This window comes from Mytilus edulis, chromosome 6 (genome assembly GCF_963676685.1).
Source record: "Mytilus edulis chromosome 6, xbMytEdul2.2, whole genome shotgun sequence".
Taxonomy (NCBI): Eukaryota; Metazoa; Mollusca; class Bivalvia; order Mytilida; family Mytilidae; genus Mytilus; species Mytilus edulis.
In genome coordinates, this window is record NC_092349.1 from 76,123,523 (window position 1) to 76,150,885 (window position 27,363).

Here is a 27,363-nt window from a genome sequence, read left to right on the forward strand (position 1 = left end):
TTTTTAATCTAAAATTTAACAGAAAAGAAAGATTAAATGCTCAAAGATTCACTATTATAGTCGTTTAAATCAAACGTTTTACTCATCCTGGATTTTTCCAAGTTTGCAAGCAAAACCTTTTTAGGTTATGGGTAACGGTTTTATTGTCCACTGCAACATGGCCCTCCGGGAACATCAGTGGGCGGCCCTGGCAGATCCAGAAATTAAAAAAAAAGGGGTCACTGACTACCTAAGAGGGATCAACTCCAGTTACTACCCCTCCCCAAATCCGCCTCTGGACATAATTTTGTTCTTTCTGTATAATATAAGCTACAACTCGGATGTATGATAAGTCGAAGATCGCGGTGTTCATACTTCGTATAGAATTTATTTGTCATATTCTCTTGATTTAAATTTCTCACTTTTTGTAGAGTCCTGAAACTTAGTCAATTGTCCATTCACCATGTAATAGTCTAGTAACATTTTTGACAATATGACCAACGAAAGAACAGATTGACTCGGTTTTATAGCCTTGTGCAGATATATATTTAATGAGGGGAAGTATAAATGTAGAAAAAGAATTAAGCACAATAATTTTAAAAATAGTCATTTTGTAGAAAAATATTATGCTAAGGAAGTTGGCAATTTTTTAAGTTGAGAAAAAAAAAAAACAATTATATCATAGACTGAATCAATTAGAGAATCAGTGGCGGATCCAGAACTTTTCATAAAGGGGAAGGGTGGGGGGTGGGGGTGCTCATTGACCTAAGGGGGGCCCGCTCCAGTCATGCTTCAGTGATTCCCTATATAATCAACCAATTTTTTTCTCACAAAAGCCAATTTCCCACAAAAGCCAAAGCCCCCGCCCCCTTGTATCCGCCTATGAGAATATACCGAGCCATGATGGTGTGCATGCAGTCGCATTATTTATTTGAAATAATTCTGAAATCAAAGACTTATTAACCTTCTTTAAAGTCCTTGATGACACATTATCCATGGTCAAATACACTTAAAAATACTTAAAAATTGACAGTTTATATAAAATGAAGAAATTCTTAAAATTAGGCGAAACTGGTCCGAGAACACAATTAATTCGTAGTGCATTTCTTTTAGAACATAAATGAAAATAAAAAATATCCCAACTGCGCTTTCTCAAAGAAATTTTTACAGTGTGTTGTACTACTTTTGGGACATCCCATATTATATCAAAATTATAGAAAACTTCATCGGCTCTAACTCAAAATATGGACAATTCTATGTTTAGGGCGTCTTGAAATCTTTTGACAGCTTCCAAAGTGCTAATTTTTAACCTTTTTCAGCTGGACCAAATCACTACTTTCCTTTAAAATTCTCAATCTGGACTCAAATTGTTTTACAGTGTAATTTCACCCCCCTACTTGCAATTTGAGGCATTAAACATGGAGAAATAAATTTGGAAGGGGTATAAAAATTAATGGCAAGTAACCCACTGTCAACACTAGGGACTATAGACGACAACAACGGTGACGACAATTGTGGTCTCGGACCAACTACCCGGTGCAAACAGGAACCGGGACGAAACTACTAGGATGTTTACTTGGGACGAGTTGATAACATCAGGATTGTGAGTCGACCCTGGTACTACAGGTGATTGTCCGTAAGTAGAAAATTCCTGTCTAACAGTCAAAATTAACCAAAATACTGTATTTACCAAACGAAGAAATAACACTTTACGCTTATTTAGTCTGCTGTTTTAATAATTATGATAAACAACTCATTTCTGTACTAATATTTTAGATCGGTTAGAAGGAGTATAAATACACCATTGTGATTCAGAGATATTGATTAGTGTTCTCACGGTATGTGTGTTTTGGTATTGACAGATAGATCTTCTCTGCGACAAAACAAAGATCAAACTAACTTGATACGACATCTATCGATAAATTTTATGATATATGGTTAAAAAATCCATTTGTGGCGAAAAATTTCAGTGGTGTATTTTAGTTTAGTATATTTTTTGTTAGTGTATGGAGAGTGAGGCCCACATTGGGTGTCAAAGTAATCACATAATCACAAATATTATGTCAAGAAAATCACATAATCATTAACTTTTGTTTTAAACAATCTAATATAACAAGAATAGTCCTAGATTATCAAATAATCAAATATTATTATGAAATATTTTGTCTAGAAATAATCAAATAATTCATTATAAAAACTGATAGACTTATAAGTCCAAATAATTATGACTCTTGAAAGGCTATAATTGGTGTCACAGAAAAAATATTAAAATAGCCTTTCGAGACTTCATAATTATTTGGACTAAAAAATGCCAAATTAATGACCTAATCAAAAACCCCACAAGGAGGCTTGAGAGTTAGAGTCTCTGGTGTATAGACAGACCACAAGACGGGGACACACACAAGAGCACAAAAAGTAGCTTTTTTCACTTTTTTTCAATACCGGTATTTTTGCAAAAGCAGCATCCTTAATTTTTCTCTGACATTTTTTTTCTGATATCTACTTGTGTTTGTGGTATTTATTTCATGTGTTTTACTCATTTGTGAACTCTGAACACAAAGAAAAGTGGATAAAAGCATTAAAAGAGTGCAAAATGTGCTGTTTTAATAGTCTAGGTCTAACGGTCCGTACGAAGCAAGTGAAATATGAAGTTCTATGCATTTAAGGAGGCTCGAGGGTATAAAAATTTCAGAGAAAAACAAACATTTGTTTTTCACTACAAATTTTATTTATTACCTTTTGTAGTTGTTACTTTATCATATGGTACAAAAATCATTCAAAACAATCAATTCGTGTTGGCCCCAGATGACATTTAAAATGTGTACATCATTGAAAAAGTTCCAAATTATCTCCCTTTGGTGGAAAAATGCCCTTTTTTGGCTTTAAAATTGAAATATCTTTTTTAACTCATCGGTGACATATATTTTTTAATATAATTTCCATATAAGCTGTACTTAAACTAAATTATTGTAAAATTTGAGAGATTTCTGTAATAAATTTCTTTTTTTATTTCGATATTACCTATATTTCTCCTATTACTTCAACCACCTTTACAAAAATGTATGCTTCTTTCGAAGGCAGATTGTGAGCGCAAATGAACGGTGACCCCACTTTTTTATTTTAATTTTCTATTAACTATAAGATAAAGTTCATTTATAGAAAAATATAGAGAAATCCTATATAAATGATTTAGACCCGCGAACCCCCTTAAAAATTGTATTTCTTTAAACAGATTGCACTGAATCTATATCAAAAGCACTTATTACTGGTTGTTTAAACTTGTCTGTTTCACAGAATACCTTTATTTTCTTCTGTTGGATGGCTGGTGGTTAAAATATTGGCATTTTAAGACTGAAATTTCATGCAGGTTTTAAACAGTAAATTGAAAAAACTTTACATCAGACCATACTGTCTACATATATAGTTAAAAGCAACAGTCTTGTAACATCCAGGCTTCATATTTGATCATATCTCAGCAAGGATTTGAGCAAAATATTTAATTTGCCTATATATTTAAAAGCATAATCAAAGAGCTTTTTTGAAGCAGTTAATTGACTTGTTACATGTGACCACTTATTCATATGGGTTACAAAGATTCATTTGCTTAATAGGTAGTTCTTTTATAACTATCTGACTATCAAGATAAGTTAGCAAACTAAGAAAAAAGTGTTTCAGTCATCATGATAATGATTGTGTTGATAGCTAGACTCCAAATTGAATACTTGAAAATGTCAGAGATTATAAAATAAATTTGCTATTAACATGTTCATGATCATCATTGATGTTAAAGTAAATTTTTAAAGAAATTTAAGGGGAGATAATCTAAATCTTGACAAATTAACTTTTAGATAATATGCAAGTAAAAATCTTCAGGAATATATGAAGTAATCCAAGTAGCACATGAAGTATAAAAACTACCTTTGACTGACAGTGTGCACCATTTCTTGTTTTATTTTCCCCTGATTTTTGTGCAACTTATATCATAGGTTTAAATCGGGGAGTTTGAAAATCAGATTAAATCAATTATTTTTTTTAAAGTTACAATGTATGCCCTTTGGAATCATTAACTATATGGAAAATTGCTTTATACATTTTGTGAGCACTAACATGTGCAATTCTTTCCAGTTTTTGATGAAATTTAATCATAGGTTTAATTTAGTAATGTCTTGGACACCTTGAAAATCAATGCAAATCAATGATATTTGAAAAGAAGTTATATCCCTTAGAAACATTAATATGTTATATTGCACTGTTAGTGCTCTCATATGTACAATTCTTTTTTTGTTGTTGAAATATATCATAGGTTTATATCAGCAGTGTCTTGGACAAGTTCGAAAATCATTGCTGATTAATTATTTCTTAAAGAGGTATCTGCCCCTTGGAAATAATAATTCTATGGAAAATTGCTTTATGAGCGCTCTAATGTTTACAATTCTTACCAGATTTTTATGAAATCAATATTATAGGTTTATATCATCAATGTTTTCATATGGAAATATTGATCTTATTGAAAATTGCGTTGTTATAGCACTCACCACAGAGTGCACTCTCATGTGTACAATTAGAGTTTTTTTTAATTTGTATTATAGGTTTATATCCTCAATTTTTGAAACATGCTCAAAACACATTTGAAAATCAGTGCTGATCAAATTATTTTCAAAAGAGTTATTTCCCTTGAAAATATTAATTATATGGAAAATTGCATTGCTAGCACTCTCATGAAATATATTTAATGTCAGAGTTATGCCCCTTGTAAAAATTAATTGCATTTACTACGAAGCCTTCATTTCTCTACGATATTTATAAAAAAAAATGAAAGAACAACAAAAATGTTTTTTTTTTGTAGTCATTGCCCTTGTACCTTGGATAAATAAAACATGTGCAATGCTGGGGACATTGGAAATCTGCTCTTTTATTTATTGTGGGGGGGGGGAGGGGGGGTCTGAACAAACATGACAATATATATATTTATAATATTTTTCTTTTGGCTAAGTGCTAAAAATTTTGCTTTCATCAGTTGAAATGCCCAGTCTTAACACTACTTACTGTGTAATGATATTTCTCAAATTGGGATGACAATACTATCATTATGACAATGCAATGTATAATGAAGTATAAAAACGTACATAGATATTTAAACTTTCGAATCTAGAAACTTTAACCTCAAAATAGGATTTTTTTCTTACACAGCATCTGTAGAATTTTCACTCTACATGATCACATGTAGCAATTGCTAGACTTTACTTTTGGAAAATATTTCATGTATTTGGAATTTCCATTGTTTGACAAAAAATATCAGCACATAAAAAAAATTATGTACCCTGGTTTGTGTTTCTGTAAGGGAGCTACCATTTGATTTTTATGGGGGGGCTAGGATGAAATTTGAAAAAAATAGACAGGACAGGAGTTTTGAGTAAAAAAAAAGGCAGGATGTGACACTTGCAAAAAAAAAAGTCAGGACGACAATTTAGGTAAAAAAAAGTCAGGATAAACTAACAAAAAAAAGGCAGGACCGATTAGAGTGAAAAATAAAAAGTCAGGACAGAGATTACAGCTAAAAAAAAAATGCAGGACAAAATTTTTCATCCTAGCCCCCCCATAAAAATCAAATGGTAGCTCCCTAAGTTTAGGGAATGAAAAATAAAAATAACACTTTATAAATTAGTTGTATAAATTAACCATGAATATGTTTTGTAGGTTACATAGTATAAAATGGATGAAGTTATCAGTGTTTTTGTTTCTGGATACAAAGATCAAGTATTCCACTCACTGCATCAGTTACAGCAAAGGGGAGTTAACTGTGATGTTACACTACAAGCATGTGATGGCACTGCAAATATACACAGCATTATCTTAGCAGCCAACAGTGAAAAACACATCTACAGCAAGATATCACAAACAAATGAAAAACTGCAAATAGACTGTACAAAATTCAGTATTCATGTGATTGAAGCTGTGGTGATATTTTTATACTCTGGAGAATTAGTTATTGAGGAGAGATTTTATAATGATCTTGTGAAACTTTGTGAAGATTTAAATTTAAGCTCTGCATATGACACCCTTAAACAGCAATGTCCTGTTACAGAACAACATCTAATTTCAAATAATAAAGGGGATGACAGTTTTAAGGAGGTAACACATATTAAAAAAGAGCCATGTTCTCCTTCTGATCTTAGTTATGGATCTTTTCAAAGCACAAATACAATTCCTGAGGTAGGAAATGCTAATGTAACATTTGTACCCACTAAACAAACCAAAACAGTTTGTGAAAAGGACAATCTTTATCCAAAGATGGCCAACATTAAAAATGATCAGGGAACCAGTAGTGATGAAAATGACTTAGAAACCAGTTCATTTGATAACGACAATATCAGTGCAATACCCACGGGAAATGACAATATTCAAGCAGCACAATTAAAAACAGTCAGTGAAGGGAACAATTTGTTTTTGAAGGTAACTGATATTAAAAATGATCAGGATCACAGTAGTGATGAAAATGATGATGGCATGGAAACCAGTTCAATTGAAAATGACAGTACTAACAACTCGGGACCCTCTAGTTCTCCTCCTGGTGGACAGTTTTTAAATCATATTGAAAAAATTGTCAGGCAATATGTTAACAATGAAGAAACTAACCAAAAAGAAGAGGTATGCACAAAGAAATCCAACAGTGTTTCAAAAAAGAACTCTACAAAAGGTCAAAATAAAAAGACTTCTGTGAAGAGTGGTACTAAGCGATCTTTTGGTTCAGTAAGTTCAGACATTGATGAAAAGACAACAATAAAGAAGAAGAAAAGGACTTCAACAAGGAATTTGAGAAAGGAAAAAGATGTGATCAACAAAAACAAACTTGATGTTAACGATGACAGTACTGACGGAAATAAAGACATTGAATCTGACATTACAGAAGATTCATTGACGCCTAAACCTTCATGGAGAAAGTGTGTCAAGTGTAACTTAGTTTATCCGACATTTGCAGAATGGGCAGATCATATGAGGAATCTTCACAAGCCATACCCCTGTGAACTGTGTGATTATATTGGTGTAGAGCCATGTCTGTATGCTTCTCATATGTACAGTCAACATAGAGTTGTTATTGACCCTAAAAGATATCCATTGGTTCAGTGTAATGTACAGGTATGTCACAAGTTCATGTACATGTTCATGTTCAGTCAAGATACATGTAGAGTCATTATTGACCAAGAAAGATTGGTGCGTGTAATATACAGGTATACTTGGTTTATATCAAATAACATTCACCCTGAAGATATCCATTGGTTCTATGTTATGTTTAGACCATCACATGCCGATGCTCAGTCAACATACAGTTGATATTTACCGGTAAACAATGGTCATGATGGTAAAGATATTCATTGGTTCAGTGAAATGTCCAGGTTTGTCACATGTAATCAAAACATATTTTAACCAACATGACCAATATTACACAATATATTAGTTTTAGTGGATACCTTATTTCACGTTATTAGTCCTTTCTAGCCCACGAAAAATAAATTGCTCCAGTAAATTATTTGGTTTTCAGTAGTTATTTAACCCAAAGAGATATATACATTCATTTAACATTGGTTCAATGTAATGTTTTTTATAATTTTTTGCAGGGATGCACCTATAAAAGTTTAAGTAGAAATATGAAGGATCATATGAGATGTCATAAGTATAAAAAAGAGAAGTTAGTATGTCATGTTTGTGGAATGGAATTTACTTCAGAAGGAGGCTTACGATCTCATTCCTCTTTTCATAAAGAAGAGGAAATGAAGTTTAAATGTAAAGAATGTGATAAAGTATTTGGATGGAAACATGAACTTAGGGTAAGTATATCATGTATATGAGTAAGAAAAGTCAAGTTGATTGATTTTTGTGTTGCCTGCAAAGTTTCTACAACAGGATATCTATATGTTCTGTCATCTTAGTGAACATGGTGAAGTGTCTCCTGTACTTGCATTATTATGCTCCCTTTACTATAAATCTGGTAGTCATAGAAATTTAGAGAACCATTTGTGTACTCGTATTCAGAAATCAAACAATAAACATACTAGATTTGATGTTTCAAACACAAATTGTGCATGTTGTGTACTTAGAATTGAGTAAAGTTTTATGACAAACCTAAAAACCCTTTTAAAACAGGTAGTTTTCAAATTTAGATGCATAGTTTTTGCTTTTATTTATTTTCAGAAACACTTGGCTGCTGAACACAAGAATTTTAATCTATGTCACTTGTGTTCATTCAAGTCAAAGAATAAAACATCACTGATTGTACACCTGCATAATAGACATAAAGAACCGGTTCCAGACAATATGAAAACGTAAGTAGGAGTTATGAGATCCTTTAACCAAAATTCCTGGAAAAGAAGGAACTTGTAAGTAATGATTGAAAATATGGTGTCCATTCCTGCGTCATCATAAAACTGAATTCCAAATTCCTGACTAAATATCAGAATCCTGGTGAATTAACAACTAAATACAGATTCCCTAAATACAATGAACTTTAGAGGTTGATAAAGTGGTACATGTTTCAGGTGAAAAATTTTATGTTGGTCAGCCAAGTATTTCACAAATATATGTCAGTCAGCAAAGTATTTCACAAATATATGTCAGTCAGCAAAGTATTTCACAAATTTTATGTGGGTCTAATAAGCCAAGTATTTCACAAATTTTATGTCGGCCAACCAAGTATTTCACACAGGTGAAATAAGTATATTAAAAAGCACATTTAGTATGACAGCTTTGAGACATCATAATTATGCTAGACTTTGCCTTAATAATTAAAACCTTAGGCTTCTTAGGGATGTCATGATGTTTGATTTCACGTTAATAATTTGACCATTATATCCATCAAGTCCTAATCTTGTTTGGTGATGAAACAAAGAAAAGCTATTGTTTTTGTCTAAATAACACACATATATAATCATGATTATAATGATGAAAAAAAACACTGCTCTCATAATCTAAATTTTTTTGTCCACATTCCTTCTGTGGATTAATTTTATTTTTGTGGATTGAGAGAAAATTGTATTTGTGGATATTTGTTTTTGTTCTTCCATAGTCTGCATACAAACCTTTTAAGGAATCACTGTAATATTTTTTCTGTCTATTCGAAATAACATCAAAAATGTTGTGCACACTTACCCGTGTAGTGTGTTATTTTAAAGTGTGCACCACATTTTTTATGTTTATATTTCAAATAGACAGAAAAAATGTTACAGTCATTTCTTATAATTTAATTCTAAATTCCATTTTAAACCGAAGTAAACCATGAAAAAATGTTGATGACGTCACGGTCACATGACAAAATTATGTCTATGAGCTGATAACCAAAACAATGTCAGCCAATCAGAAGATGCGTTAAATCCAAAATTAAATTATAAGATAATATCCATGAAATCCACAAAATTTGGTATCCCACCATTTCAATGAAATACACAGTATGCAAGGTCATTTCAGGGCCTTTTATAGCTGACTATGCGGTATGGGCTTTGCTCATTGTTGAAGGCCATACAGTGACCTATAGTTGTTAATTATTGTGTTAATTTGGTCTCTTGTAGAGAGTTGTCTCATTTGCAATCATACCACATCTTCTTTTTTTATTTGAGTCAAAATATTGTATGAAAATTATGACAAACACTACTGTTACACTGTCTTTAATGCTTTGTTTTTTTTCAGATTTAAGTGTGATGCATGTGATTTTTATTGTTTTTATCCAAGTTATTTAAAGACACACCAACAAGAAAATCATTCAGGTATTTTAAGAACATTACAAAATGTCACTGGTTTTAGACCACAGGCACTTGTCTCTGGAATTGTTTTCCCCTATCTACCTTAATATAACAGTGTATAAAGGCTTAAAGGAAAAAATAAAATTCAGAGACAGTGCTTAAGCTTGTGTTTAAGACTGTGATATTCATGATATTTGTGCTAATATAATAAAGTGATATTTTGCCTTTTGTAATAATAAACATCTTTGATTTGGGAAAGCATGCCTTATTGTAAGGGAGGAAATTCAGGATTCATAGTTTAGTTTGCAAATAACTCAGACTCTTTCTTTAGTGTGTCAAATTTGAAATTGTGTGTGCATGCTTGCACCATTATGAACTTTGGAATCTAATAGCTAAGTGCAATATGTCATCCTGTTTGCATAGTTAAAGATATTTTTCAGAAGTTGTTTAGATTAGGTTTCAAAAGTTTTGCTTTATACAATATTTTTTTCTTCAGATTCCTTAGATTTCCAGTGTACTATTTGTCCTAAAAAGTTTAAAACCAAAAAGAGTTTAAGAGGTCACTATAACAATACACATGGCTGTAAGTATTTAAAGTTTTCTCTCTCTTCACAATCACAATAGAACAAACCCCAAAACTGTAAATGATAACAATTACATTACATGTAATTATAGATATACCAGTAAGAAGTTGTGGTATGAGTGCCAATGAGATAACTCTCCATCAATGTCATAATTTGTAAAAGTAAAATATTACATGTCAAAGTACAGTCTTTAAAACTGAGCCTTGGCTCACACTGAACAGCAAGATATAAAAAGGCCCAAAAAAATGACTAGTGTAAAACAAGAAACATTTATAAACACCTAAACAAATGACAACCACTGAACATCAGGTTCCTGACTAAGGACAGGTGCTTACATTTATGCAGTGGATTTAAACGTTTTAATAGGTATTAGGTACTAACCTTCACCCTTACCTGGCCATGGAACAAGAGTGTAACATCACAACATAGAAAGACACAATATGAAATATCAATTGAAATGGCTTAACTCAATTAAAAGACATATGAAAACAAACAAGTGAATAAACACTGAATGAATAAATTTGATCTATAAAACAATGTAAATACAAAATCAATAAATTAAGGGGTGAGATTATGTATGTTTCATTTGAATCTGCAATTTTGATTGGCTAACAACAATTGTGCACTCCTATAAAAAAAAAAAATTCTGTATAACATACAACACCTAGTATAACTGATATCCCTGACAATGTTAAAACATTATGGAGAAAAAGAAAGGAAAAGCTTGATATAACTCTTAATATCATGATTGTAGCTTAAAAATATAATTACAAGCATTAAATGCTCCCTTTTATAATTTGATAGGGTTGTAAAAGCGTTGATCGATTGCACATAATATTAGAATGAAGCTCTTATACACTTCATTCAAAATGTGCTTCCTTACACCCCAATAAAATTATAAAAAGATGCATTAAGTTCTTTAATAAAAGAAGTATCGAAAATGGCACTTTTATCTTATTGTCTGAAACTACTTGGCCAACTTCTACCTAAAGTTGCAGTGAAAATGTATGGCAGAATCTATAAATGATCCTTACTTGGAAAGATAAGATCAAAAACTTAGCTGCCAGAAAAAGGCTTTGTCGACCAATTTTAAAATATCTGCTTCTCTGAAAATAAGGTGAAATGTTAAAGAAAACTATTGATGAAAAAAATGCTTCCAAAAACTAAGTCTGTCAGGAGTTATCTTCTCTTGGAACAAATAAGGAATTTCAGCTCCTAGTTGCTTTTATAAAGAATTTTAAATGCTAAAAGAAATAAGGAACAATATTATGACAAGCACAACTAATTCAGATGAATGAAGAAGACTTTATTGTAACTGCAATAATATAGACAACCTAAACTTAATCATGTTAATATTGTCAAATAAAGTAGTTTCATATTTTATTTATTCAATCAAATATTGGCAGACACAGAATCTTTTACATTGTATCATGTGTAGATAATTAATTATGCAGTCAGAAGAGGGTGCATATATGCTTTTAAATGCCATAACAAAATTATGAATTTGATGAATGCAATTTGGCTATCCCTTCTTAAGCTCTCAATTTTTGTTTTCAGCAAACTTTTTTAAGTGTGACAAGTGTAGTTACACAACAAGATCACAGACGACACTACAAGTTCATCAACAGAGTACACATTCTGTAAGTATTGATATTATAGTGGTTACAATCATATATAGCTTCTCATAACAATCTAATAAACTGAATTTTTAGATAAAATTGATTGGTTGCAAAGCTTAACATGGTTAATTCAATTCAAAAAAATATTCTAAATGAGGTGTACACACTGTTTCTTTGTGAGCATTGAAAATGTTTCATCTAAGTAAGAAAAAATAATTTGGTATATTTGTAGCTGATTTTTTTTTTAATGTGTCCATTTGTCTAAATTTTCTCAAACAAACTTATAAAACTATATCCCCCTTTAGCTAGGTTAAATGGTTGTTTCCTTAAAAGAGGAACAATTTGGAGCTTTAAATATAAATATGCAGTCTGCTGTTATCAGAGAAAAAGATGCCATTTACTTTAAAATGGGAGGCATCTGGGCACGTCAAGATTGTTTTTGCTTTTGTGAATTGCAAATGAATGAGCAATTGTACTGAGTTTGCCTGGTCTTGGCCTGTAATGTTTTTGATTTTAAAAGTATCATTCTTGTCTAATTTTATACTTTGATTGAAGTTTTCAATTCCTGAAGCAGATATTGAGTCAAGACAAACAGAATCATGGCTTTTGTACCATTAAATGCTTAGTCTCCTCCATTGTTACTGCTAATGACATGTATAACTTCATACTAGCAGATCTCTGAAGTGCAATTGAGAATGTCGCATTTAAGGATGTTCGCTTGTCAGGTTTTGAAATTTTTGTCAGATTTTTCGGAATCCTCTGGTTTTATCCATTTGAATGCCTTAGAAAATTTTGATCATTGATTATATTTTTCCTATTATAAATCTTTTACATGTATCATTATAAGCCATCTGTATAAGTCTTATAAAATCGTTGTAATTTTTTAATAGTTTTTGAGCACCTAAACTTATCAATGGTAAATTAAAGCTATGAAAAATCAAGATCTACATTTTATTTTTGCTCTTTAGGTTCCATTATTAATCCCCTATCAATGCATACTAAAGCTAGCTATTTTGAAACTGAGTAACATACCTCCTTAATCAGTTAATGAAATGACAAAACTTCATCATTTATACTGTTTTTAGTAGTCAGAAGAATCAATTGAAATAGGAATATGCATAAAATTAATGAATGGATTTGTTTTTCATTGGAACAAGTTACAAACCAAAATTTAATGGTGCAATAGGTATTTAAAGAGAAATAAGTTTACATTGATTTTGAAATTACATACATGTATGCATATGTCATGTATGTTAAATACCAGAAATTTCTTTAATTTAGTGTACCCGTAAAATTACCTTTGTGAATTTAATATCCTAATAAACAGCTGCGCCATGAGCGCATGATACGCCCGACGTCTTGTGTGGAAGTTTTATGCAATAATCATAAATAGTTTCTGAGAAAGTTTTAAGCAATAACCATATATTGTTTTTGAGACACAGCGGGACATGTGAAATCCCCAACCCTGTTTTTTTTTACATAAATTCACTAAAATAAAATTTTGAATCAAAACCAAAAAGTATACAGATCTTTAGATTAATATAACAAAGAAGTGTGTAAAGTTTTAAGCAATAATCAAAAATTATTTTTGAGATACGTCGCGACATGTAAAAAAAAACTCCCCTGTTTAACAAAATACTCAATAACTCCAAAATAAAGTTTTGAATCATCAACAAAAAGTATACAAATCTTTAGATTAATATAACAAAGAAGTGTGTAAAGTTTTAAGCAATAATCATAAATTGTTTTTGAGATACGGCACAACATGTAAAAAAACCCTCCCCATTTTTTACAAAATACTCAATAACTCAAAAATGAAATTTGAATCATCACCAAAAAGTATACAGATCTTCAGATTAATATAACAAAGACATGTGTAAAGTTTTAAGCAATAATCATTAATCGCTTTTGAGATATGGTGCGACATGTAAAAAAAACCTCCCCCTTTTTTTACAAAATACTCAATAACTCAAAAATAAAATTTTGAATCATCACCAAAAAGTATACAGATATTAAGATTAATATAACTAAGAAGTGTTTAAAGTTTTAAGCCATAATCAAGAATCATTTTTGAGATACGGTGCGACATGTGAAAAAACACACCCCTGTTTTAGTTACAAAGTGCCGTAACTCAAAAAGTTTTAATCTTATTTTCACCAAAAAGTATACAGATCATTTGACCATCATAAGAAACAACTATGTTAAGTTTCATGAAATTTGGATAAGTTGTTCTCAAGTTACGGTGCGACATGTTTACGCCGGACAGACAGACGGACGGACGGACAGACGGACGGACGGACAGACGGTAAGACAGAGGGACGGACAGACAGAGGGACGGACACCGGACATTTGTGTACCATAATACGTCCCGTCAAAATTTTGACGGGCGTTAAAAAACTATGAACAATTATGCTCTCTTACAAATTTTAAAATTTAAACCGTAAAAATGTAATGACATGTTTTAAAAGAAGTCAGGAACTTAATGTTGTTGGCGATTATTGTCACCCAAACGATAATTTATCATTTATAATGATACACCCTTCGTCTTGTGTGAGAAGTTTTATGCAATAATCATAAATAGTTTCTGAGATATGGCGCGACATGTGAAAAAAAACTTTTTTTACAAAAAAACTCAATAACTCTAAAATCAAATTTTGAATCATCACCAAAAAATATACAGATAACTAAGAAGTGTGTAAAGTTTTAAGCAATAGTCATTAATGGTTTTTGGAAAATGACGCAGTCATTGTTCCATTACTGGCGACCTGAACTTCATTACATTTCTCTGCCTACCGCGCTTGGTTTCGTATTTACTATTTTCTATACAAACTGGAATCTGCTTGTGTTATCATTAATTATGCATGAGAGGTCATTGTGTAGTAATCAGCCAGGAACCAGTTTACAAACTAACTGGTTTCTGCTTGTATTCCACTACACTCGGACAAAGTGTTGTAGTTTGACGGGAACCAGTTTAGAATTTGTAAACTACAAAACGTAATCGGTTTTTGTTCATTCCGTTTTGGTGTTTCATACCGACTTTTATGGTTTGAATAAGCTTAAGACCCTTCAAACATTAATGTGATAGGTATATTAAAGACTGTTTTACAAAAGGATGGAACTGTTTTGCTTTCAAAGTCGTACTATAGTGATATCTGTTATGTATCTGTCATGTTGGCAAAAAGCTCTACAGAGCTTATGTTTGTATTTAATGTAACCTGACTTAAAATAAAATTTCTTATCTTATCTTATACGGATTTCCACTCTCACCGGTTAATTTCTTTTTTTACACGTGCTTTTGAAACTTCCTGTTTAAACATCGCAAGTTTTAAAATTGTTTTTTGAGTGAATTTAACTTATTTTAACAATCATGAAGCGTTCCAGAATCATTTTCAAGCAGTTTCTTCTTCTCTTTGATGATGGAAAATAGGTTTTTCTCAAGAAAATACCGCAAACGATCGCAGAGGAATTGAAACGTACAAGTCAAGTCGGCACCTGGTTAAATTGGCATCTAGTCAAATCGGCACCTATTTGACGTCAATTCGGCATCCAATAATATTTGTTATAATATTTTCTATTCAATTAATTAACAACTGTTACCAAGTACATAGTGAATATGTTGTTGTGTATTTAGGTAAACAACGAAACCAAAGTGAAATTATGTTGTTGTGTATAAAAACTTCCGGTCAAGATGGCGACGTCCACGTTTTTTAAATAAGAAACAAAATAAGTTAAAAGGACACTGAATTGAGGATCGATTCCTTCAAAATATAAACGAAAATACAGAATAGTAAGCATACTCATTTATCACGCCATTCTCGGAGACAAACATGAGCTCCAGATTATCAAAACCCCCAGCAAAGTTCGACGACTGTGTTACAGGAGGGGAAATTGACAATGCTATCAAAAACAATGAAAATCCGTTAATCCATAAACAATCTGATGGCCGAACAAATAATGTAACATTCAAAACCGAGCATACCGAAGTATGGAAAAATGTACTTCTGTCCCATTTTGGAAATGACGCATCACATTTGATTAAAGACGGTGGCAACCCCTCGGTCATCAAAGTAACACCTACCGATGAATCTGGCACTGTTTTTCAAATAAAGATAAACATATATAAAACTGGGTCAGTAGTTATTCAAGGTGCAAAATGTGCAAAATTCGAAGAAAAGTACTTTCAAATTCTCAAAGACGAAGTTGTCAAAATTGTTCAGGAAGCCCAACCCAACTGTAATCCACAAAATCAAATTAACGTTAACCAAACCACAGCTTCACTGAAAGAAAAACCTGACGAGGAAGCCACTATACCTAAAACTTTAGATGACAGCTCACTAACATTACATTTAGATCCAGAGATGACAGTGATCGAACAAAAAGACAATATTTGCAACTCGCCTTCATCAATGCATAATAATAAACAATTCACATCAACACCAGTGTCTAAAAAATCGACACTTACTCCGAAAGCCAAAGTGGCCCATCACCAAGAAACGCTTCACTCAAATCTGGACAGCATTTTTACTGTGCTTGAAACTGTTGATACAGCACTTGTCTCTATAGTTGGTATAGTTTCAGATATCAAACATGCTGTTAATGATTTTGACAACTTATCGTCAAAGAGTGAAAACCAACTCAAGACTTTCACAAAACATATCAAAGAACAACTTAGTACTATAGAAAGCAAAATAAAACATAACAATACATCTATAGAGTCTCTACATGTGAAATCTAATTCACTTGATAAACAAGTAAAAGATTTAAATATAAACCAAATTAAAATTATGGACAAGTTGGATATTATTCAAAAATCAGTTCTATCGCACAGAGAGGAACAAGAGGATTCAATAACAGAACTTAAAGAAAAATTTCATACGTTTGAAACACAAATTATAAAGGAACATGATAAACATAAAAAAGTTAAACCAAACGTACAAGATGAGACTGCATTTTCTCTCAACAATATCCTGGACAAGCCGAAGGACATTAACAACAACGATCAAAGTATAGATAGTTCTCAAATACACCCAGGCGATGATACTAAACCAGGAACAGACATAGACAATCTCATTCTTGGTGATTCCATAATTAGAAGAATTCAAGCAAGGAGATTCAACCCATATGAATCTACAGTAATAAACTATATAAATGGGGGGGCTGACAGTTGTATAGAATATGTGCAGGAGGCCGGTTATAAATTAAATCCCAAAAAGGTACTTATGAACATTGGAGGAAGAGACCTTCGTGGAGACGGGGTTAAAGAGGACAAATTCAAAGAGTTATTCTCTGAAATTACAAGAACATGGCCTAAATCGCAAATCTATGTTCTCCCTATACTGAAAAGGAAAGATATTCCATATGATAAAGTGCAGATGGCAAATCAAACAATACTATCTGCCAGTCAAGGCTTCAAAACTATTAGAACACTAGATCCATTCGTACCAGCAGACAATATGTACTTTGATCATGTGCACCTAAACACTACTAAAGGCATACCATCGCTTGTTAAATTTTTGAAAAAAGGTATGAACATTACACCCTCGAAAACCAATTCATCACAACCGTACAAGTCAACCACAAGACAAAGGGATCAACCCAATCAAACTACTAGACGTTATGACCACCAATATAACCAATACTCAACACATGAGGATCGTCTAACAAACGAAAGATACAAAAATTATAATAACAACCGAGTTAACAATATTCAACTCCAACCAGAGTTTCCACAATCACCACGGTTTCCGCAATCACAACCATTCAACATGAACAATAGTCGAGAACGACCACCGTTTCCACAACCACAACAATTCAACATGAATACTAGTCAACGACAACCGTTTCCACAAACAACAACATTCAACATGAACAATAATCTACATAGGACGCCATTCCTGCAAGCACCACCAGTCAACTTACCGCCTTTGCCGTTTTATCCGTGGCCATGGGGCCAATTTAACCAACCAAGTAACCAAAATGGCTTTTCAAATTATCCGTAAACATTTGGTACAATCAGTATTATTAATTAGATATCAAAAGCTATACATGTTATAGTTGAAAAACAATTGTAATTTGGTGTACTTATTTGCCTGATAAGTCAAGATATGACTAAAAATCAATGTTTTTGGGGTTTGTTTTTTTTTGTTGTTGTTTTTATTTGTTCTTTTCAAATATATATATATATAAAGTATGAATATTCATAGTATAAATAAGAAAGAGGAAAAAAAACACCATTGTTTCCATTCTATATTGTTTATAAAAGGAAAAGATTTTTTTTCCCCCCCATTTTTATGTTATATGATAAATCATAAAAAGAAAGAAACTTCTATTAACCATTTATAGTAAAAATACAAAAAATGGATCATTTAATTCATTGTAATTTTGAAATTATCAATTCCTTGACAAAGGATCATCCAAAATCAACTCCAATTTTGTCCTTTTAACTTATACTTTAAATCATTTTACTAAAATAATGCCAAAATTTAGTTCTACTGAATATAACCTTAACATTGGCATGTGGAATATTCAAGGTTTAAATTCAGAAAAAATTTCTGATCATGCATTTGTAAATTTTGTATCAAAAATGCATATTATTAGTCTTGTTGAAACTTGGAGTGACAGTGGTAAACCTGTTGATAATATTCCTGGATTTGATTTTATATGTAATAGTACCAGAAAAAAACATAAAAGAGCCAGACGTGGTTCTGGTGGTATTTCTCTGTATGTCAGAAGTTCTATATATAAAGGTATATCCAAACTAACTTGTACTCATAATAATGCTGTATGGGTTAAACTAGATAAACATTTTTTTAATCTTAAGAATGATATTTTTATGGCTACAGTATATTTTTCACCAGAATATTCTTCTGGTTGTACAGAAGATATAAATGAAGTTTATTCAAAGTTGCTAAGAAATATTGAGCACTATAGTCAACTCGGAGATATTGTAATTCAAGGTGATTTTAATGCATACACCAATACTATTCCAGATTTTGTTATCTCTGATGAAGCAAAATTCCCAAAATCAAAAGACAATGATTATTCAATTGACTCACATAGTTTAAGAAATAATCTTGATTCAAAATCTGCAAATAAGAGTGGAAAGTTATTAATTGATTTATGTAAAGAATCCGGACTCAGAATACTGAACGGAAGAACTATTGGAGACCCTTTGGGCAAATGTACATGTATAACATATAATGGTTCCAGTCTTGTAGACTATACACTTGTGTCTTCTAATTTATTACAATGCATAGGAAACTTTAAAGTTAGTGATTTTACGCCAATATCAGATCACTGTCCTATCAGTTGCTCTTTACTTACTTGCTTTCACAAATGTAAAACTATAGAGACAAAATTAGATCCTCTCCCTGGTAAATTTATTTGGGATAACAAAGCAATTGATTGTTATACTACAAACATTCAAAACTCACATGTAAAACAAAGACTAGATGAATTTGTAAATGATAAACAGATTGATTGTAATTCAGCTGTTGAAAAATTCAACGCTATTTTGTGTGATACAGCACTTTTATCCACTAAATTTGTTCAAAAGAAAATCATGAATAGGCCTATTAAGAAAAATAAAAAACCATGGTTCTCAGACTCTTGTCATGACCTCCATACTACAGTTAAAAAGTACTGTTTACTTGTAAATAAGTTTCCAGACAATGGATCCTATAGAAAATCATTTTACTCATTCAAATCTAAATTAAGAAGAAGGTGTAAACAAGAAGAAAGAAGTTACAAGAGTCAAATCTGTGACCAAATTTCACTAAATATGAAAAAAGACCCAAAGACATTTTGGAATTTACTTAACAAATTAAGTTCTCTTTCAGAAATAAAAGAGGAAAACAATTTTGATCAAGAATTATTTATAAACTACTTTAAAAAAATGAACAGTACTTCTAATATCCAAAACAATAAATTCCATGACATAATTATTGAAAAATTAACAGCCTTAAAAAAGACACTAAATACATGCAACTCTGACAACGAATTTAATAAACACATTCAGCCAGCTGAAATTTTAAATGCAGTTAAAACACTTAAAAATGGTAAATCATCAGCTGAAGACTTAATTTCTAACGAAATGATTAAATGCGGTATGCCAGTATTATTAGAACCCCTATTAAAACTTTTTAACCTAGTATTTAAGAAAGGCAGCTTCCCAAAATTATGGAACAAAAGTCTGATTACTTTAATTCATAAAAAGGGGAACAAATCTGACCCCTCTAATTATAGAGGTATCTCATTGACTTCTAATTTGGGAAAATTATTCAATAAAATTATACACACTAGACTTATGAAGTTTATTAACACCAATAATTTGATAAGTGAAAATCAGATTGGCTTCAAAGAAAAAGCTAGAACAGCAGATCATATATTCTCATTAAAGTCTATTGTAGACAAATATAAAACTAAAAAAAAGAAAATTTTTGCAGCATTTATAGATCTGCGAAAAGCCTTTGATACTGTCTGGAGGGAGGGTTTATTCTACATTCTACTCCAAAACAGACTTCCAGGCAAACTTTTTAACGTCATCCAATCAATGTATAATGACAACAAATGCAGAATTAAATTTCAAAATGGTATTAGCCATGAATTTATATCAAATTGCGGAGTAAAACAAGGGGATGTACTTAGCCCCACTTTGTTTAATATTTATATAAATGGCCTTGTAAATGACCTTGATCATGCAAACACTCAACCAATTATTATAGGAGATGTTAAACTAACATCATTATTATATGCAGATGACATTATTTTATTGTCTGAAACCCAAGAAGGGCTACAAAATGCACTAAATGAGTTAACTAAATTTTGTTCCCTATGGAAACTTGATGTTAACAAACAAAAATCAAAAATTATAATATTCAATTCTAATGGAAAATCTCATTGTAATTATTTTAAAGTAGAAAAAGAACATCTTGAGACTGTTAAATCTATCTGTTACCTTGGAATAACTATAAATTGTTCAGGAAGTTTAAATCATTCAAAAAAAAATCTTATGGAAAAAGGAAGAAAAGCTTGGTTTAAAATTAAAAAAACAGTCTCTTTAGATAATTCCTGCAGTATGCTTGAAAAATTATTTGATACTTTAGTTGTTCCAATAACTCTTTATGGAAGTGAAGTTTGGGGTGTAAGCCAAGTGTTCAAAGATTCAGATCCATTTGAACATTTACATATTAAATTTATTAAAGAAATTTTAGGAGTACAGTGCAAAACAACAAATGTAGCCTGTTTAACTGAGACAAACAGAATCCCTTTGTACTTTAAAATTCACCTTTCAGCTATAAAATTTCTAAACCACATTGTAAACTCTCCTAACACTTTAGTCCATAAAATATATAATAATGTAGAGAAAACAAGTAAATGGGTTAACATTGTAAAAGACTGGTTAAATAAATTAGGTTTTGGTCATCTCACTTTTAATACTTTTAATTTAAAATATCACATAAATAGTATCCAACAAAGAATCTATGACCAGGCTTATCAAATTATGAATTGTTCTATCAATAAATGTGAAAAATTAAATTTCTTTTGTCATACTAAAAGAATTAGAAAAAGGCCCCCATATATTGATATATGTAAATTCAAAACCGACCTATCAGTTTTCAGTAAATTTAAACTAAGTGCGCATTCCCTAGCAATTGAAAGAGGGCGTTATACCAACATTGAAAGAAATAAACGCATTTGCTTATCCTGTAACAGACAAGAAATTGAGGATGAATACCATTTCTTCTCAATCTGTCCATGCTATAAATCATTAAGGGATACCTATATACAAAATATTAATAAAAATCTTAATTTCAATTTTATTAAATTGCAGTCCACTATAACATTAAATCATTTGACTGTACTTTTAAATAGCAGTCTACCAGTCATTATAAAAATCACCATAAAGTATATTAATGATTGTCTTTTATTAAGAACATCTGTGTAACTTTGTTTAATATGCAACCTAATTTTTGTTTGTGTTCTTTTTTATAATTGTTCATGAACATTAACAATGTGTAAACTGTTGATATTTATAGCCTTTTTCTTCTTCGCTGTGAATACCACTGTCACTCTAATATAGTTATAATCAATTTAACTATTGTCAGTTTATTGTTTTAATTTTGTATGCCATAACCATTTAATGTAAATGTGTTTGTGCGAATAAAATATTGTCTATTGTCTATTGTCTATAAAGGTAAACAACGAAGCCCTTACCCAATCTGTTGTTTTAACAATTAGACAATTATTAAAAAAAAATGGAAAACTATGAGTCCCTTTCAATAAATCAAACTTTCATGCCAAATAATAAGCAAATTTAAGGTGTTTTTTTTTCAGTAAAGTTTAAAAAGCATTAAACAAACAATCCTGTAAAATGCTCAACTGGTTTAAATAATGCATAAAAATATCCAATATCTCATGTATTAGTCCAAATAATTATGACGTCTGGCAAGGCTATTTTATTTTTTTTCTGTGACGTCTTCCTACGAAGTTCGTAGGAAGGCGTCCCAGAAAAAAATTAACATAGCCTTGCGGTCATAGAAAGGTGTCCCAGAATAAAATTAAAAAAGCCTTGCCAGACGTAATAATTATTTTGACTACTCATATATATGTAAGCCTCAAATCTATGTCCGGCCTCAAATCTATGTCCTTTTTAATATTGCGTCATAGACGTTCCAAATCTATGTCCTGTATTGTCTCGCATCTATGTCCTTTATTTGCTCAAATCTGTGGCCATTTTTGGCTCAAATCTATGTCCTTTCATTGACGTAAAACATATAACAAACGTCATCAAGTAAACAATGAAAAGTTACCAATTACAGGTGTAAGTACGGCCTTTAACACGGAGCATTAACTCACACCGAACAAACATTAAACAAGTGCAGTGGCGGATCCAGCCATTTTAAAAAGGGGGTTCCCAACCCAGAGTAAAGGGGGGGGGGGGTTCCAACTATATGCTCCCATTCAAATGCATTGATCGGCCAAAAAAAGGGGGGTTCCAACTACCGGAACCCCCCCCCCCCTATTTGAACTAAATAGATATCAGCTAAGACCAAACAATTGATATATGTTTTATTGTGATTCACAAATATTTCAAATATAAAGAACGTTTTACTTTTGTCAATTTAGAATGATTTTTTGATACTAGTATTTAAGGAAAAACATAGATAAAGTGGTATAAATGTCAACGAAACAGCGATATGAACAAATTCATAAGACAAAACGAAGTACGTCGAAGTTGCAAACAAATATTCATTCTTTGCTGTCTTTTTTAGTAAAATAAATATGTGTAGTTTCATTCTTAAAGACCTCATATAATAATAACCCACGCATGCAAAGATTTTAACCACACACATGGAAAAATGACTTAATAAAACAAAAAGCATATAAGACCGTACTTGAAACAATATTATAAATACCAGCTAAATAATTTAGCCGGAATTTCTTAAACGCATACTATACTTCAGCTCTTGCACATACATGGAGAACACACACCAACTTAATATTGAATTATGGGAAATTACTTAATGAAATAAAAAACCTATAAGGCGGAACTTATTAGACGGGCATAAATTTTGCGCATGGCGAAACAATTGGAAAATACATTACACAGATTTGAGACCTTATCTTTTTAACGGACACAGATTTGCGAATGACGCCACGATTGAAAATCGGACACAGATTTGAGGCCGAATCTTTTTTACGGACATAGATTAGCGATTGACGTCACGATGGGGCATAGATTTGAGAAACGGACACAGATTTGAGGTCGTACACAGATCTGAGGTTTACATATATATCATTAAAAATACACCAAAATGTCATTTAGTTGAGAAAAATAAATATATACAAAATGTACAATGAACACCCAAAAATGTGAAAGTTAGTATTTAACTCTTTTTGCTTAAATACTGAAAAAAATTCTGGCAACCCCTTACTTATTTTTACTCTTTTTGCTTAAAATACTGTTAAAATATATATTTAACATGGGTGACGAATTGACTATATCAGTTGTCGATTTAACCAGGTGCTGATTTGTCCAGGTGCCAATTTAACCAGGTGCCGGTTTGACTAGAATTCTTTGACAAATGTTTGAAATTACCTGAGTTTCATTAGACCTTTGATAACAGTAACAAAAAGATTATTTACTTAATATTTTGTGGTATCAGGTCTGTTCGCGCCCAATACACTTTCGCACCTTGCAGGTTCGCACCTCGCACGTTCGCACCCAAGGTTTGCACTCTACTCATTCGCGCTCAATTTTAATTCAAATTCAAGTTGAATAATTGGAAAATAATGATTGTTGTTTTAAATTGCTTTGGTGTAAATACTGAATGTATTTATAGCTTGGTATGAGTAAAACATTGAAGATTTTAAAGGAAAAACACAAAAGATAATTGTTTTTAACAGCTTGGTCCCTTTGATCTGAAACAACGAAACAATAAAATATAGGAACCAAAATATAGCAATCCACTATTATAACCAAAACATGATAAAATCTATTCAACACACAGAAAAAAACATAGTCAGAATCTCACTTCATTTTGAAAGAAGTCAATGAAACAAAGTTATAGCAATACACTTACCAAAACATGATTAAGAGTTATTCAACACAAAATAAAACGTTGAAAAAATACCACTTTAATTAGAAAGGATTATTATTATTTTTAACAATACGCTATCCAAAACATGATTAAGATTTATTCAACACAAATAAAAATGCTGTCTCACTTTATTTTGAGACAATGACAACAATTATACTTATTAAGAAAACACTTGCTTACAGAGTTATTAAACACAAAACCAATTAAGATTGGGTGCGAACATTTAGGGTGTGAAAGTGAAAGGGGGCGAACATGAGTGGGCGCGAACGGACCCGGATTCAGACTATGTACCAGTGAGAAATATACAAGCCTTTCTACGGTATTTATTTGTACAATTCAGGTAGTCTTGACCTATTCATTTGTCTTAAAAAAACAGCCAGTTGTCACCTTCACTTCACACACACACATATATACGAATATCAATTATATGCTTACGAGACATGTTGCATTGTTAAACTAATTACGGTATGTGAAAATCAAGACTTGCATAAAAACTATCCCAATATTAGAGACAGTGGCGTCATTTTTCTTCAGAGCTTTCAGCTCTTTGATTAAGATAAGATGCAACATGTGAACCCCCCCCCCTCTTTTTAACAAAAAACTCAATAACTCCAAAATAAAATTTTGAATCATCACCAAAAATGTATCCAGATCTTTAGGTTAATATAACTAATAAGTGTGTAAAGTTTTAAGCAATAATCTTAAATCGTTTATGAGATATGGTGCGACATGTGAAAACCCACCCCCTTTTTTTACAAAAAACTCAATAACTCTAAAATGAAATTTTAAATCATCACCAAAAAGTATACAGATCTTTGGATTAATATAATTAAGAAGTGTGTGAAGTTTAAAGCAATAATCATAAATTGTTTTTGAGATACAGAGCGACATGTGAAAAATGCACACCCCTGTTTTAGTTATAAAGTCCCGTAACTCAAAAAGTTTAAATCCTGTTTTCACCAAAAATTATACCGATCGTTTGACCATCATAAGAAACAACTGTAATAAGTTTCATGAAATTCGGATAAGAGGTTCTCAAGTTACGGTGCGACATGTGGACGCCGGACAAACAGACGGACAGCCGGACGCCGGACATTTGTATACCATAATACGTCTAGTCAAAATTTTGACGACGTATACAAATTGTTTCAAATGGGTCTTGGTAGCAGGGAGATCTAAGAAGTGGAATTACTGTTCCACTAGTCTGTCAACACTGGTTGTGAGTTTGAATCCTGCTCATCATGCTCATGGCAGGTGCATTTAACTCCAATCTTGATTGAATAGGATTATTAGTTTACATACTTAAGGTCGGTAGATTCTTGAGGCATTCTGGCTTCCTCCACCAATAAAAACTTACCACTGTACCATAGCACAATAGTTCTGAAAGTGGTGTTAAATAATCAATCTATCAATTTATTTTGTATGTATATTGTTTTTTACAGGAGGTACGGCCATACACTTGTCATCTATGTGAGTACAGTTGTAAATTAAAAGGAAATTTGAACAGTCATTTGAAGAATATGCATAAACTAGAGATTGTCTCCATTAATAAATTACACGAAAAGGTTGTAAAAACAGGTACAGGCTTTGATGAATATATGGAGGCTAGAAGAAAACTTTATGAACCAGGTGTGAACCCAGCAGAATCGATAGTAACAAGACCAATAGAAGAGAGCTGTGGTGTTCCTCCTTTGGAAGATAATACAGAAGAAGACTACCAAGATTTAACTGAATAGTTTTGGAAAACTAATTTACATTCACCATAAACTTGGATATTAGAGGTTAACATTTTCTAGACAACAAAACAAAAGAATAGTGGTGATTTATTCAGCCCTGGGGCCTTCTTGTTTGTTAAATTATATGTTGTTAATACTGAAAACAGATTTGAACCAAGCTATTTGCCAATTAAACAGTAACCCAGTTGCAAAATAAGATTACTGAAGACATAGACAACAGCTCACTGTCTTCAACAAAAGACAAAAGTTAGTGCCATTTGTCCAGCTCGCAATCCTTTCTTGTTCAGAAAAGCTGAGAACATAAGTTTTATAAATAAAAGTTCATGAAAGATGTTGTTATTTATTAAAGCTGATTGAACCATTTACATGACTTTTGATTTTCTGTTCTTTAAATTCAATCACCTATAAAAAAAGAGGTGGAAGATAGAAAAGATTTCTTCAAAACTAATGAGCGAAAGAGAAAATGACAATGACATGGCAAACATTACAAACAAAACAACATAGATAAAAAGACAAAAACAAGAATGAACACATGTAACAACTAGCATCACAAATTGTGGGTGATCTCTGGTACTCTATTAGTGGCAACCATCATGATGTCCATTCTACAGTTCTTGTGAAGTTTATGAATTTTTGAAATACTTTAATAAGTATCTTATGGTATAGGATACATGTAAATGGAAATGACCCCTGCCCTTCATCTGTTTTAATACCCCACCTACAGGTGTTATGTTTTTTGATGCATCTGCTCTTTTGTTCGTCCTTCTGTATACATTTGTCTGTCTGTCCCACTTCAGGTTAAAGTTTTTGGTCAAGGTAATTTTGAATAAAGTTGATGTCCAATCAACTTGAAACTTAGTACACATGTTTCCTATGATATAATCTTTTAAATATTAATGCCAAATTAGAGTTTGGACACAAATTTCACAGTCCACCGAACATAGAAAATGATAGCATGAGTAGGGCATCAGTGTACTATGGACACATTCAGTTTTTGGTGGTGTTCGTGTTGCTTAGTCTTTAATTTTCTTATGTTTTGTCTTGTGTAATATTATTTGTCTGTTTGTCTTTTTCTTTTTTAGCCATGATGTTGTCCGTTTATCTTACTGTCT

The 27,363-nt window shown here is 31.7% G+C and overlaps 1 protein-coding gene across 2 annotated transcripts; it reads left to right on the plus strand.

Annotated features, from left to right (window-relative positions):
• The first annotated feature begins 1,528 nt into the window (after positions 1-1,528).
• LOC139528448 (zinc finger Y-chromosomal protein 1-like) lies at positions 1,529-26,614 on the plus strand. 2 transcript variants are annotated; one of them, XM_071324426.1, is made up of 9 exons: positions 1,601-1,615; positions 1,756-1,817; positions 5,677-7,116; positions 7,596-7,805; positions 8,170-8,300; positions 9,658-9,734; positions 10,207-10,293; positions 11,852-11,934; positions 25,958-26,614. In XM_071324426.1, exons 3-9 carry the CDS (start codon positions 5,692-5,694, stop codon positions 26,249-26,251), a joined length of 2,307 nt encoding a protein of 768 aa, XP_071180527.1. In that variant the 5' UTR covers positions 1,601-1,615; positions 1,756-1,817; positions 5,677-5,691; the 3' UTR covers positions 26,252-26,614. The 2 variants fall into 2 exon arrangements, with proteins under 2 accessions (XP_071180526.1, XP_071180527.1); XM_071324425.1 differs by lacking the exon at positions 1,756-1,817 and having other exon boundaries at positions 1,529-1,615.
• The last annotated feature ends 749 nt before the right edge of the window (positions 26,615-27,363 follow it).

What these genes read in the sequence shown, in the direction of transcription:
- LOC139528448 (XM_071324425.1), top strand. Translation starts at nt 5,692, where the DNA reads ATGGATGAAGTTATCAGTGTTTTTGTTTCTGGATACAAAGATCAAGTA. An exon ending in TGGTTCAGTGTAATGTACAG is followed by an intron (nt 7,117 to 7,595) that starts GTATGTCACAAG and finishes AATTTTTTGCAG; the next exon opens with GGATGCACCTATAAAAGTTT. An exon ending in GATGGAAACATGAACTTAGG is followed by an intron (nt 7,806 to 8,169) that starts GTAAGTATATCA and finishes ATTTATTTTCAG; the next exon opens with AAACACTTGGCTGCTGAACA.